The sequence below is a fragment of the Rana temporaria genome, chromosome 7 (genome assembly GCF_905171775.1).
Source record: "Rana temporaria chromosome 7, aRanTem1.1, whole genome shotgun sequence".
Taxonomy (NCBI): domain Eukaryota; kingdom Metazoa; phylum Chordata; class Amphibia; order Anura; family Ranidae; genus Rana; species Rana temporaria.
In genome coordinates this window covers 58,135,291-58,151,579 of record NC_053495.1, presented here as the reverse complement: position 1 = coordinate 58,151,579, position 16,289 = coordinate 58,135,291, and the positions used below count along the sequence as shown (strand labels likewise).

At 44.6% G+C, this 16,289-nt stretch overlaps 1 protein-coding gene across 2 annotated transcripts in view; it reads right to left on the bottom strand.

The window, feature by feature from the left end:
- The window catches only part of TMPRSS6 (transmembrane serine protease 6), a 214,715-nt gene that overhangs the window by 71,656 nt on the left and 126,770 nt on the right, over nucleotides 1–16,289 (bottom strand). For both annotated transcript variants that reach the window (XM_040359433.1, XM_040359432.1), the window contains one exon: nucleotides 14,826–14,935. In XM_040359433.1, the coding sequence (XP_040215367.1) occupies nucleotides 14,826–14,935 (110 nt within the window). The remainder of the gene's footprint in view (nucleotides 1–14,825; nucleotides 14,936–16,289) is intronic.

Below are 16,289 nucleotides of genomic sequence, written 5' to 3'. Positions count from 1 at the left end.
AGAGAGCATGTAGATCTTTACTTTTTCTTTTTGGGCTTAGTTGATCCTGAAGTTCTGGTAGGGGGTGCCCTCCTCGCTTGTAAAGCTCGTTCAAATATCTCCAGATCCCGTTTACAAACCATGGTACCATTTGAGGCATATGTGCAGTCTGGAGGGAGAACTTCACTTGGGGAGATATGATCTGGAATTTCAACTGGGGACACAGGAACTGAAGACACTGGAACTGGGGACACAGGAACCGAAGACACTGGAATTGGGGACACAGGAACTGAAGACACTGGAACTGGGGACACAGGAACCGAAGACACTGGAACTGGGGACACAGGAACCGAAGACACTGGAACTGGGGACACAGGAAGCGAAGACACTGGAACTGGGGACACAGGAACTGAAGACACTGGAACTGGGGACACAGGAACTGAAGACACTGGAACTGGGGACACAGGAACCGAAGACACTGGAACTGGGGACACAGGAACCGAAGACACTGGAACTGGGGACACAGGGACCGAAGACACTGGAACTGGGGACACAGGAACTGAAGACACTGGAAAGGTAGGTACAGGTTCTGAGGCATAGAAAAAAAACTCCCAATAGTACCCAGCTGAAGAAGCTTTGGCCGAGGTGGGCGAGTTGGGCAGAGCGATATAAGGTGCCCGCTAGCACCACAATAAAAGCAAAGTCCATAGCCTCTCCTCCGCTCTCTTTCTACCTCAGATAGGCTGGACCGGATGGCCCCGATCTGCATGGGTTCTTCCTCCTCCAAGGTAGGCGTGTGTGCATCCACAGAAATGTCAAGACCTTGTGATGGGGACACTTCCAGGCTGGGCACATACGGAGTCTCATAATTTGGCACACACTGGGCTGGCTGGAGGTCATAACCGTACTGGGGCTTCCTATCCTTGGGTACCCGTAGGCCCCGTGAACTAAGAGCAGACCTGGGAGTGCTGGTCCTCTTGGAAGCAGGGATATATGAGTCCAGAGCAGACATGAACGTCTCCCAGCTGTCCAAGACTGGACTTTTTTCCTGCAGCAGCAGGTGAGCCCACGATTTGACCTGCCCTGTTAGCAAGTTGACGGAGGCTCTAACCTTAATATAGTCCGTGGCATAGGTCCTAGGTTTAAGGGTGAACAATAGCTCACAGTCGGTTTTAAAGCACAGGAATGATGCACGGCTACCACCAAATTTTTCTGGCATGACAACAAAAGGTTCATAACATGCTGGTTCTGGGGCTGGGCGTGTTGTCCCTTTAAATTTTTGGACTTCTTGTTGTAGTTCCTGAATAGTATGGTTCAGGCTGGAGACTTGCAGAGCCAGGGAGGTGAGCATCTTGTACAAGTCTGCGGACTCCATATTATTAGTTAGTCCATTATATAAGGGTTTACCTTCTTGCAATTTTTGAACGGCAACCGTCAAAACAGACACCTGTTGACACAGGTTTTCAAGGGGTGAGCATGCCCTGTCGGCCTCAGACATAATGGCTGGTTCGTACTGTCAGGACCATTAAGGTAAGTACTTACCTTAACGGTCCTGACAGTACGAACCAGCAATTAGCAAAGAGGAAGGGGCTGGCTTAAATAGGCCGCACTGGCCACTGATTGGTCCACAGAAGTACAGGTTCAGAACCAGGCTCCATTGGACAGCTCACAGAATAGGACTGAGCAGTGGCTCAGAGGCAAAGAGCTGGACTTGTAAATGGAGAGGTCCCAGGTTCGATTCTACCCAGAACCAACTGGGGAATGTGACCGTAAAAGGTCTGTGCCCTGACAATATCGCAGCTTGCCAGGGAAAAGGACTTCTCCAACGGCTGAGACCCTCTCCCTAGCTGGGTAGCCGTTACATTGGTTGGCAGCGGTGGGATGGTCCTTTTATCCAAAGAGCAAGTGCTGAATGGAGTCGCAGTACGCCAGGCTGAAAAGACCCACACTAAAAGATCTATTGGAGAGTCGTGGTAGGAGCGCCAGCAACAGACCACGGAGGGAGCTGATAGCTGACCTGCTGGAGCTGGACGAAATGGATGGATCCATGGAAGGAACGGAGCCCCTTGCACCTGTCAGCGAGGAAGATGTAATTACTGGGATTGTACAGTGAAGATTATCCTTGTATCCAGAAACGTCCGTGGAACTAATCAACCAGCTGTTCCGGGAAGCAAGGGAGGAGATACAAACAAAGAGGGGACAAGAACTGGAACTGGTAAGAGCGAGACAGCCCATTACACATGCAGTTCCTACTCCCCCACCAGCGGCTACAGAAAAGAAAATACCGTTCACTGCATTTAAAGCTTTTGTAGAAAGTGAGGAGGAAATCGATGGATATTTGGCGGATTTTGAGAGGCAGTGCTCACTACACCAGGTACCACCAGACCAATGGGTCACTATTTTGTCGGGGAAATTGTCGGGCAAAGCCAATGAAGCCTTTCGGGCTCTCGCTCCAGAGGATATTTTACAATATCAGCAAGTTAAAAAGGCGCTGCTAACCCGATATGCCGTAACGCCAGAAGCCTACCGCCGGCGCTTCCGGGAGTCCAAGAAGAAGGCTGTTGACTCCCACATGGAATGGGCCAACCAGTTACAAAGGGTGGCATCCCTTTGGGTCCAAGGGTGCAAGGCCAACACCGGGGAGGAAGTATTGCAGCTGTTCCTAATGGAACATTTCTTCCAAGACCTGGCCGCAGACATACAAGACTGGGTACGAGATCGCCATCCCGCTAACTTAAACGAGGCGGCTCGGCTAGCAGATGAGTACGCGGAGACAAGGAAAGTAAGCCAGGGTACTACGCGGCTGGCTCAGAAGGTAGAACCGCGTACTCCAACCGTCACCCCACGCCCAGAGTTTCGGGCTCCAGTCCCACCACGTCCTCAGGGGCCTAGCAACTACCCCCGGGATTCGCCTAGGGTGACGTGCCATCACTGCAGCGACACGGGACATATTGCTCGTTATTGCCCTTTGGGAGCTACAAATAACAACTGGAGACGCACAACACCCAACACAGAGGTCACTCCATCACGTCCCTCTGCGGCCCACTGCCTGGAGACCGAGGGGGGCCCTGAGGAATGTCTGGGAATTTGGTATGATGCAGACCCAATACAAGCGGCCTCTCCGGATAAACGTCAGCATCACCGTCAGGAGGTACGGGTGAATGGACAAGTAGCACAAGGCCTAAGAGACACTGGGACTACAATCACGTTGATTCAAAAACATCTGGTAAAACCAGAGAACGTGTCCACCCGCACAGTTGCCGTCCGGGTCGCAGGGGGTGCTGTATTTCGCGTACCCACCGCCCGGGTGCACTTAGACTGGGGAGCCGGGTCAGGAAAGACCACAGTTGGTATCATGGACAACCTACCTGCCGAGGTGGTGCTGGGCAACGACATTGGCCCTCTGACTTCGGCTTATTTACCTACACCTGCTGCTGCTTGACCCGGGACCACCCGCGTTGCTGGAATCAACCCGCTTGCTGCTGAAAACCGGGTAAGACTACCTTCCCCGACATGTACTGTAGATCCGGCACAATATCAAAGTCTAAAATGGGAATGTGACAAGTTGGCCAGCGAGAAATCAGAGATGCCACGACACTATGTCATGTATTATGAGATGTCCCGTGGCTTGAACATTGAAATACACAAACAGGCGGAAATTGTCAAAAGATTAAATGGGATTTGCATCCAGGTGGTGCCCTATCTCTCCCAAGAGCATCAGCAACAGGTTTTGGGAGCCATTGAGAGAGCAAAGCAAGTGACTGTTCCAGAACTGAATGCTATTATTCACCGTCACCATCAGCTACCGACCTGGTAAGCCAATGGGAAGGCCGACGGACTGTCCAGGCAAACGGAACTTTTACCCTAACAGCAGACCGGACATCCCCAAGTTGACCCGAAAAGGATCAATCCGGGTCTGCCGGAGTGTTCCACAAAAGGGGAGCAGTGTAACGGAACTATGAACTATTCTGCCTACAGAGGACTGCATGACTTGTTACTGAGCTCAAAGGGTTAACTGTAGAGTGACTTTTTCACTGCTAAATGCTAATTGACGCTCTGTTGTGTATAACCAGTTAACAGCCTCCTGTCAGGTGTATGCTAACGTGATGATGTGTGAGTGTGTATTGTTCTAAAGGTTAATTGAATTCTATTGAGAAAGGAATGTGCCCGGCCAGGTCATGTTAAGTAGATCTCGGGGCCGGAACGTCTAGAGACTGATTGATTCAAGGAGATCATTGTGTTTGAGTTCTGGTAATGAAGAAATGTTTATAATTAGCTCAAAGAAGGTGATTGAAGCTTCCCCACGGTGTGATGTGTGGGTGGGGACAGTTTGATTGTTCATGTGCCTTGAATACTGTATAAAATCTCAGGCCTCGTACACACGGCCGAGGAACTCGACGTGCCAAACACATCGAGTTCCTCGGCCAGTTCAGCCCTGAAGCCGCCGAGGAGCTCGGCGGGCCGAGAGCTCCCATAGAACAACGAGAAAATAGAGAACATGCTCTCTATTTTATTGACGAGTTCCTCGGCGGCTCCATCGGGCCGAAAGTGTACACACGACAGAGTTTCTCGGCAGAATCCGTCTCTGACGGAGTTTCTCGCCGAATTCTGCCGAGAAACTCTGTCGTGTGTACGAGGCCTCAGAGTGAACCATTAAAAATCAGTCCTGCTTGACTCTGCAAACGTAGCCCATCTCGTTTCTTGAAAGGGCGTTCGATGGGATATACCGGCAGTACCTGCATATCGCAGCTTGCCAGGGAAAAGGACTTCTCCAACGGCTGAGACCCTCTCCCTAGCTGGGTAGCCGTTACAGTTCCGTATACGGAAAGGTAGTTTCACAGTAAGAGCTGTGAACATGTTGAATAGACAGACACCCTCAAGAGCTGGTCATGGCCAGCTCAGTAGCTTGCTTTAAAAAAGGCCTGGATTCTTTCCTAAATGTACATAATATAACTGGATACTTGGGCCCCTTTCACACTGGGCGCTGGCGGGATAGCGGCGCTATTTTTAGCGCCGCTATACCGTCGTCTTTGCCATGATATTCGGCCGCTAGCGGTGCAGTTTTAACCCCTGCTATCGGCCAAGAAAGAGTTAAAACTGCCCGCAAACCGCTGCTGCAGCAGCAGTTTGCAAGCAGTATAGCCGCGCTATCCCATTGATTTCAATGGGCAGCAGGGGTAAAGGAGCGGTAAACATACCGCTCCTTCACCGCTCCAAAGATGCGGCTAGCAGGACTGGCCTGTCCACAGCCAAAAGCACCTACAGTGGGCATAAGAGCATTTGAACTGGGCCACAGAGCAATAGAAGATGGCCTGGTCTGACGAATTTAGTTTTCTTTTACATCATATGGATGGCAGGATTTGTATGCATCACTTACCTGGGAAAGAGATGGCACCAGGATGCAGTATGGGAAGAAGGTAAGCGAGTAGAGGCAGGGTGATGCTTTGGTGAATATTCTGCTGGGAAACCTTGGGTCCTGCCATTCATGTGGATGTTACATGACACGTACCACCTACCTAAACATTGTTGCTGACCAAGAACACCCCTTCATGGAAATGGTACTCCCTGATGGCAGTGGCCACTTTCAGCAGAATAGTGACACACTGCAAAAATCATTCAAGCATGGTTTGGGGAACACAACAATGAATTTGAGATGTTGACTTGACCTCCAAATTCTCCCGATCTCAATCCAATTATGCATCTGTGGGATGTGCTGGAAAAACAAGTCTGATCCTTCGAAGCCCCACCTCACAACTTAAAGAACTTAAAGGCTCTGCTACTGGCGGCTTGGTGTTAGATATTACAGCATACCATCACAGGTGTAGTGGCATCCATTAACCTGTTGGGTCAGGGCTGGTTTGGTGGCAGATAGAGCTATTTTGTGTATGAGCCGGCAGAATGAGCCACAACAACTGACAGGGGAAACAAGCATTCCACCATCTGTTAGTTGCTTGTAGAGGATGCCAAGCACTGAAATTAAATATTTTTAGGAAACTGGCCATGGAAAAGGAAAGTATATGCAGTCTTATTTTAGCAGATAAGCCGAAGTGATCCTGTAAAGGAAGAGTAATTACAGTAGGCGCCTGCTCTGATGATAAAACACAAATGAAAAAAATGTAAAAACAAAAACAAAATATATATATATTGGTGTAAATAAAATGGCTTACAAAATAATGGCTGTCATATGCATAATTAACTGTTAAACGAAATATTTGGTGTACATAAAAATGTTTACTGGATGTCTGTACTGTGCCAAGGACTTTACATAACAATAGAAAAAGGGACTTTGTGCATAGAATAACACTATGCCATACCCCAACATGTGTTCTATATGATATTACCTATTATTACAAAATAAAACCAAAAAATTCCCAGCTCAACTTACCAACAAGCCTGCTAACCAACTTAATTGTCCTGTCTAACAGCAAGTGCCCCTGTGCCTTTAACCACTTGACAACCGGGCCTATTTTGGCACTTCTCTCCTTCATGTAAAAATCACAATTTATTTGCTAGAAAATTAATCAGAACCCCAAACATTATATATATTTTTTTAGCAGACACCCTAGGGAATAAAATGGCAGTCAACGCAACTTTTTTTCTCGCACGGTATTTGCGCAATAATTTTTCAAACGCCCTTTTTTGGGGAAAAAAAACGAATAAAAAAATAACAAACCAGTAAAGTTAGCCCAATTTATTTGTATAATGTGAAAGAGGATGTTACGCCGAGTAAATAGATACCTAACATGTCACGCTTTAAAATTGCGCACACTCATGGAATGGCGCCAAACTTCGGTACTTAAAAATCTCCATAGGCGACGCTTTAACATTTTTTACAGGTTACTATTTTCGAGTTACAGAGGAGATCTAGTGCTAGAATTGTTGCACACACTCTAACGCACGCGACGATACCTCACATGTGGGGTTTGAACGGCGTTTACATATGTGGTCAGGACTTGCATGCATGTTCGCTTCTGCGCGCAAGATAACGGGGACAGGGGCGTTTAAAAAAATATATATTTTACTTAATTTTTTTGTATTTTTACACTTTTTTTTACATTTTTTTTTGATCACTTGTATTCCTATTACAAGGAATGTAAACATCCCTTGTAATAGGAATCAGTGTGACAGGTTCTCGTTATGGAGAGATGTGGGGTCAATAAGACCCCACATCTCTCCTCCAGGCTTACAAGCATGAAATCTGTGAAAAAAAATCACTGATCACACGCCGACAGCCGCGATTGCGGCTTTGTTTACTTCCGGGTACTGGGCGTGACGTCATAACGTCGTGCCCAGGCCTCCGACGGTCATAGAGATGACTGGTGACCATCTGGTCACCAGTCATCTCTATGTTTTCCAGGCAGCGCCGACCGATTCGCTCTCCGGGCCCCTGATGGCACGGGAGAGCCCGGAGAAGCACCGGATGGCGGCGGGAGGAAGGGGGTGCAGATTTGATCGTTCTGATCGTGCAGAGAAATGGTGGCTGAAGACGGTGATATCTGAATAATGCCTGTAGCTGCAGGCATCATTCAGATATCACCGCACAAAGTCGAGGACGTCGCAGGGACGTCCTCGGTTGTCAAGAGGTTAAGGAGGATTGGGCTCCCTCCAGGCTCACCTGCCCTCTGCCCATCCATTATAACGCATGTGCTTCCACTGTGGAGGCTCTCAACATTTAGTGTTAGGACTACAGAAACTGTACTGGGGTGCCTTGACGGGGTACTTTAGTTTACACATGTATTTGCAAATGTTTGCAATCTAAACCCTTGTTTTTAACACATACTGTTAGACAGGACAGTTTGGTTGGTTAGCTGGCTGGTCGGCAAGTTGAGCTGGAATTTCTTTGGTTTTATTTTCCATGCGTTGCCCTTAAAGTGACACTAAAGGTGTGTGTTTTTTTTAAAATAACAAACATATCATACTTACCTCCACTGTGCAGTTAGTTTTGAACAGAGTGGCCCCGATCCTCCTCTTCTGGGGTCCCACGGTGGCTCTCGCGGCTCCTCCCCGTCAGGTCCGTTGCTACAAGGCTGGCAAACCAAGCAATTGATTGGGGCCCCGAGCTAGCCTGGGGCCCCAAGCAGGCCCTTATCCGCCCTTGCCGCGCTTCCTATATGCTGCAGCCGCCTAAGCGCTCTGTAGAGAGCCTGCAGCACTGCTGCCTCGAGTCGCCACTTCCCCTTCTCTGCAGCGTGGCCGAACTCCTCTTCCTTCCTCCTGTCATTCCAGAATTCTGGCCGGGTACCGCGTGGTACAGGAGATCCAGTTTCCTGTTCCTGGCTGGACTAACAGGGAGTGCACACTGAGCGCTCACTTTGTTTCAGTCTGGCCGGCAACAGGAAGCGGAATCTCCTGCCGCATGGTACGGACCCGGTGGGGGGGCCGGGGGTGGCATAAAAAAAAGAACATAGGGAGTGAGGGGGAACCGGGGGGAGTAAAAATAACATGGGGGGGCTTTACGTGGGGGTTGGGGGGCCTCCATGTCCATTTTGCTTGGGGCCCCCAAATTCCTTCAAACGCCCCTGCTCCCCGCATTAGATAACCCTCTAAGAGAAGTGCTCTACTGAGAGGGTTACCTTGCGGGCGCGATCCCGAGTCATACATTCGGCCTCCATAGCCGCGGAATGTATGTCTTGGCCCCGCCCCCGGGGGCCTGCGTTATTGGATTTGATTGACAGCAACGGGAGCCAATGGCTGTGCTACTATCAATCTATCCAATCAAGAGCTGGGAACCCATGGAGAGAGTGACGGCGGGAACGTGGGGTTTAGGTAAGTAAAACCGGGGGGGGGGGGGGGGGCGGTGACTGTAAGGTGTTTTTTCACATTAATGCATAGGATGCATAGGATGCATTAAGGTTTGCAACCCCTTTAACTATCTGCATTGATGTAATCTTTACAGCATAAAAAAAAAAAAATTGCCTAATTGATAAGAAAAGCTTTTTAAAATAAGGTGTAAAAAGCCCCATAGTCTAATATATTATATTGCAATATAAGTCCATCTAATATATAACCCAGTCAATGATTATGCGCATAAATAAAAAAGGAGGGATAAATACTAAAAACGAAAAAAAAAAAAAAAAGCTAACAAAATATAATTAAAGGGAGGATATGGTGATATACAACAGACACAAAGTTGTGCGACTAAGGCCTCGTACACACGACCAGACATGTCCGCTGAAACTGGTCCGCGGACCAGTTTCAGCGGACAGATCCGATCGTGTGTACAGGCTAGCGGACAGATTTCCAGCGGGCAAATGTTTCTTAGCATGCTAAGAAACATGTCCGCTGGAAAGCGGTCCGTCGGACATGTCCGCTGGTTAGTACGTCTAACCAGCGGACCGAAATCCCGTGCATGCGTCGAATTGATTTGACGCATGCGTGGAAGCATTGAACTCGCGCGATAGAGAATGTCGGTGTCGTCTACGTCACCGCGTTCTCTGTCCGCGGGGATTTTGGTTTGATGGTGTGTACAGCCATCAGACCGAAATCTCCCAGCGGACATGTCCGATGAAAACGGTCCGCGGACCGTTTTCATCGGACATGTCCGCTCGTCTATACGAGGCCTCAGACTTTTTTGGCACAAATGGACTTGCTAATAAAGAGGTTCAAAGAAAAAGGGCACTTAAGAGCAAAGTTAGAAAGAACTAGGGACCTGGTAAAATTGATGAATAGACAAGAAATATTGCAAAAGAAGGAAAGATTTAAACAGGATTTTGATGTAAACTTTACTGAATACAATGTTCAAGAAAAACTGACCTATTCTGCTTAAAGATCATTCTTTACAAAAAATTATTTTTTTCACACATGCAGAGCTTTTTTTTGGTGTTAGTTGATCACCACTGGGTTTTTTATTTTTTACGATATAAATGAAAAAAGACAGAAAATTTTGAAAAATTACCCATTATTTTCTACTTTTTGCTTTAAAACATAGCCAATAAAAAATAAAAAAATAAAAATAAACAAATTTCTTCAAAAATGTTGGCCAAAATGTATTGTATTCTGCTACATGTTTTTGATAAAAAATCCCAATAAGCATATATTTATTAGTTTGAGTGAAAGTTATAGTGCCTACAAACTCTGGCATATGCAGGTATTCCTCACCTAACGACCAGGTTCCATTCCAATGACCAGGTCGTTAAAACGAATTGGTCATTAAACGAGGAGCCATAAGTAATCAATATTTTAAGCAGCCAGGAGGAGGGGAGGAGGAGAGAGGGGCGAGTCAACTGAGCGCCGAGCAGCACTGGTAAATATAGCTGCATTTTTATTATATAACTCAGAATCTTTTGCAGATGACATTATTAAACAGAGACACATTTGTCCGCAGGCTGGGTAAATTAATCACGGCACTGACGGGCAAGAGATCTAGTGGCGGCTTGCCCGGGTGCGGCAAGCAGGCCACGGGTTGCTGACCCATGTGCTATACAGTGGGTGGAAACCATGCAGATGGGAGCATGAAAATTCATACAGCCCTGGCAAAATAAAAGCATGCTGGGTGCCTGTATTTATTTTTGATGAGCACATCACACTACAGAGAGAGGTCTAGGTGGTGAGGGAGCCTGCTGCCCCTCCTCAGCACAGGCTGCCATGCGGCCTCAGGTGGATGAAACCCAGCGTTCTCCTAAAAGCTGACTGGGGGAGGATGTCCATGGATCCTGTCTGGTATAATGGAGGAAGGTAACCTACCGCCAGGGCCTTGTGAGTACCAGGTAACATCGTAACTGTGTGCCAAACAAAAAGCATTGTGGGATGAATAGTCCTCCCGTCAGATAATTGCCTTGCACAATTATGTCCCAGGACTACATATCCCTGCCGTCGGGAGGATGCTGGAAGTATCTATAAAAGAAGCAACAGCCCACGCAGAGCTCTTTTCCTACCACGCGGAATACCACCTTTCAACCCGTAACTTTAGAGGCCTAACTCGGCTGTCTGTTGTGGGACATCTCTCCAAAATCACTCTGGTCGCCTGTCTATTGGTGGGTGTCAAGCTTCACATTGGGAGAACGAGACAGTGGATCCGCTGCATGCGTGTTGCTACATGAGTTCATCTGAATGATCTGGTCGTTGGTGAGAGGGAAAATCGCTCGACCTTTACCTATTCTTGTCACTGTTACTTTGGGACACTTTGCACAGACATATTTATCCCAGGAATACTTTACTGCATTTACTTGAACACTGTGCTTAGACATCTTTAGCCTTCCTCATTACAAGATATTTACTGTTCCCACTACACATAATCGGATTACAGTTGAAGAGCTCCAACAAGCCGGTGAAGAACATCAGATCTGCAACCTGGACTTTATTGCCATTACTGATACAAGGGGCCCCTATATTATCACATTTAGACCTGCTCTCCCTTCTTAGGATAGCATTGTAGGCTGGCTAGGATCCATGTTTTACGTTGTGGCAGTTTAGGCATTTCAGTTGCTGAAATATCTGTTTAAGGAGTAAGTTATCTTTTAGGGAAGTGTACACATATTATTGTAACTGTTATTACTTGTCTTGTCTTTTAAGTAGAATACTTTGTGGCATTTGCATAGTAATGGCTTTCTTCTGTCGACTCGACCATGCAGCCCATCTTTCTTCAAGTGCCTCCTTAATGTGCATCTGCCACACCACATGTTTGCAGAAAGTCCCGTAGTTCACCTGAAGTTATTTGTGGGTTTTTCTTTGCATCCCGAACAATTTACCTGGCAGTTGTGGCTGAAATTTTAGTTGGTCTACCTGACTGTGGTTTGGTTTTTAACAGAACCCCTAATTTTACACTTCTTGATTAGAGTTTGAACACTGCTGATTGGCATTCTCAATTCCTTGGATATCTTTTTATTACTTACAGATGATGATGGTTACCTTTAATAGCCATTAAAACCCTATTTTGTCAACTTGTGTGCATGTTATCAGGTCAAAATCACCAGGGTATGTATACTTTTGATCAGGGTCATTTGGATAGTTTCTGTTATCATTATAATTTAAAAAGAGTAAACACAGTTGATTGATTATAAATGGCTTCAGCCAAACACTAACCATGAAAACAAGAGAAAAAAGGGACAGCGCCACCTAATTAAATAATAAATACATATATATGTGCCAGTGCTGCTCCTAAATTAGTAGATGACTAATGAAAAGTGAAAGAGATCAAAAGGGCGCTATCTGGTCTAAGGCCCCGTACACATGACCGAACATGTCTGCTGAAACTGGTCCGCGGACCAGTTTCAGCAGACATGTTCGGTCATCTATACAGCCGAGCGGACAGGATTCCAGCGTACATTTGCCCGCCAGACTGTTTTCGAGCGGACAAATGTTTCTAAACATGTTTAGAAACATGCCCGCTGGAATCCTGTCCGTCGGACATGTTCGTCGTCTGTACAGACTTACCGTACATGTCCGAGCGGCCGCCATCCCTCGCATGCGTCAAATGACTTTGACGCATGCGTGGAAGCATTGAACTTCCAGGGCCGCGCACGTCGCCGCGTCATCGTCGCGGCGACGGCGCGGCCTCGTCACCGCGTATCATGTACGCGCGGATTTCTGTATGATGGTGTGTACAGCCATCATACAGAAATCTCCGGGCGGGCATGTCCGCTGAAAACGGTCCGGCGGACCGTTTTCTTCGGACATGTTTGCCCGTGTGTACGAGGCATAACAAGTAAAAATTGTTGTGATTAACAATCAAATAAATAATAAACCAAAAATTAATTGATCAAAAAAACAGTGGAAGATATACGTATGTAAAAAATATTATATATAAAAAATGCACAATAATAAATTCATAACAATGATAAAAGTTGATATATATTGTGATTCCTCAATCCGAAATAAATTCTCAAACACTGTGATTCTATGAATAAAAAGTGCTTCAGTGATCCAAATATAAAGTGCTCCACCCAAAGTGAGAAACAGATTGTGCTCACCAGATCAATTTGGCCAACAAGTGACTATAAGGCATAGATATTTAAGATACCAAATTTTTCAATTCATGGGTAAATCTCCACAATATTCAGCATCTATCACCTCTCCTCATAAAGATGTGACCAGACAATAATCATAAAACTTGAGTACATGGGTATACCTCTTCAGTCTGTAAGTATCTCCTCCACAATATTCAACTCCTGTCTCCTTTCCCATCAAAGAATCTGCAGACTTGACTCGACCAAATGAGCCACAAAAAGCAGGTATAGTGTAATACTGCTTTATTAGTTAAAAATTCTGCTTTTACATGAAAATGTGGTAGGTGCTCAGCACATTAGCAAAGATGTTTAATTATAGTGTGCTTACAGCACATAGGCCAAGGAGTTGAAAATCAGTCAAAAAACTATTTAATTCTATGTCGATATTGAGGCCAGATGGCATAAGCAAATCTAATTCGAAAATCCATCTAGTCTCAATTTGGGAGACATGGGATCTCATGTTACTCCCTCTCCAGTGCGGCAGAGCCTCATCAATCCCATTGAATTTCAATAAAGCAGGATTTTTGTTGTGGTGTGTGCTGAAATGATTCAAGACAATATGGTTTTTGAACCCCTTTTAAATGTTATTGATTTGTTCATCAATTCTTTTATAAAGACATCTGGTGGTTCTGCCTACATAATCCAAACCACATGGACATGTCAAAAGATATGTAACATATCAAGTGTTATAGGACATGAATTTGTAAATGTTGTATTCTTTCCAATTAGCCCCTTGAAAAAACCCTGTGTTTTTCTCTTTTTATCTGCGGTGGTCTTGCAGGAAATACATCTTCCACATCTGTAAAAACCTATGATGTCTAAAAATGTTTTCTTACTCTTCTTAGGGGGGGGGGGGGGTCTATAACATTCTTGGCATTCTATTCTGTAGGCCTGGTGCCTTTCTATAAATAAAATTGTTTTTTTTCCAGGATAATTGTATTAATCTTAACACTAACCACGAGTGAAAGAAAAGTTTTTGTGTTATCATTCATATTATCTGAAAAATTTCCAAGAAATCATAAATCACGGTATGTAAACTTATGAGCACAACTGTATACTAACAACATACAACAAAATCATACTGTAACAGAAGAATATATGAGAACTAATTGTCAGCCTCCTTATATATTTATTTATGTTCAGATCCTATCATAATTATCCACCACCAATTTCTCTTATATAAAGCTACCCACATCCTCCACCAGACCATCTAATCTAAATCCCCCTCCTATTCAACCATCACCAACCCCCCAAAATCTGCAGCCAACTTTCATATTCATCTAGACCCCCTTCCCCATATCACTTGCATCCCAAGTAATTCCACCTACCTCTAATTAAATCCCTTTGTACATTGTTGTGCAGTGTGAATGCCTTTGGTACATTAGAGTTTATGAATGCACCTGTTTTTTTTTGTGGTCATTGCTCAGTACTCATTTACATTGGGGGGTTAGTATATTTGCCCGTTACATTGTTGGTCAGTGGTCAAATGCCCTGTTACATTGATGTTTAATGGTCAGATCAAGGATGATCTTTAGTATCGGTGGTTACTATTCCCAGGCAGCAAGCATCAGAAGAGACACAGATGCTACTGATGGCAATACTAACATAAACCTATATCAGATGACATCATGTTATGACAGCTAACTATATGATTGAGCATAGTCATCCCTAGGCCTGGTCATCTAGAGCACATGCCCTGGATCTCCTGCTTAGTATCCCGATTTGGCAAGACTCTCAGCTTTGTACTGGAAGGGAGATATCCTTCTTGATGCTAAAAGCATATTTCAAGCATGACATAACTTTGCAGAGACCTGTAGGCACACAGGCACTTTGTCCATCCTATCTATATGAGCATTTTGAACATTAACTACTCATGTAAAAAAATAAGTGGTGCTTTATTACCTTCGGTTGTGGATGATCCACTGTCCCTGAAGACACGGAGCATATGTATATTGTCCGACCAACAAATAGCCTTCAAACCTCAGAGCGACTCCATATTTATTAGATGGGACCTTATGAGAAGGAAAAATCCATAATTCAGAAGAGCATTTCAATGTATAGACTGTAGCCTAAGGATTATAATTTAATATTTACAATTTCAGTTGAATTGTCAAGTAAATACATTTCAGCGGTAATACATTTATGGTGGATCTATTAAAGTACTGTTTCCATTCCTTTAAATGTTATCAAATCTATTCAAGTACTATTCAAACACATTTCAATAATCTCGAGAGAGAGACAGTCCAAAGTTTTCAGCATAACAATTGTAGCCTTCAATATTTGAAAATATTTTTCTAGCTTTAACCTTTTTCGCTGCCAGAGCCGTTTTTGCATTTTTTGCACACATGTTTAAAAAATGTAATTCTAGGCCTGAAGATTATACAAAACCCCCAAACATTACATGCAATAAAACCTTGGTTTGAGAGTAACTTTGTTTGAGAGCGTTTTACAAGACAAGATACATTTTTAAATACATTTTGATTTGATATACAAGTGATGTCTTGATATACAAGTATCAGACACTTGGTCACAAGAGCACCTACACAGGATGGACTGTGGGTGTCTAAAAATAGCGCAATTCCACGTCCCAGAAATATTGATTTGAACGTTATAGGGGCAAGAAAGTGGACTTTATAGGCATCAATTGTAAAAATTAACAAATATTAACAAATTAGCAACTTTAATACAAAAAGTTAAAAAGGAGCAAAAGAACAAAACACAAAATTTATAAAAACTGTAGTACAAGGCTACAGTAACGTCAAATTGTTCGAATAAAGGTTTAGAAAATCATCACATTTTACAAAGGGCACGTGAGATCATAATACATGATACAAACATGGTTAGCTTGACATGTTTCGTGAGTGATCGCTTCTTCAGGAGCTAATAGAAAATCTAGAAGGAAACAGACTATTTTTGTTTATTTTTGTTGTTAAATGGTAGACAATGGAATAAAAATAAAAATAATCATAAAAGTACAGGCATATATAAAAAATATGTGCATTGCTGCACAATTCGAGAAGTCTCAGGATGTGTGGATAAAGCCAGAGAGCGTCCAAGCCAATAGCGACAGGGGCCGCATGCACCATGCATAGTAAAAGGGATGTGGGGGCACACCAAGTAGTTATAGTAAACAAGTGTGATCCATATAAATAGTGCATAGATGGTGATTGATTAGTAAAAACTATCAATACAAAAAATATTCCATCCATAACTAGTTAGAGAAAATAATAGGGAGAATAAGAAAAGGAGAGTGTGCGTGTATGAAAGTAACCAGCAAACAAATGCCCGTAAAAAGATATTATAATAAAGAAGTATACCAACGTGAAAGAAAAAAAAGGAAGGGGGGGAGGGGGCAAGAGGAAGGTG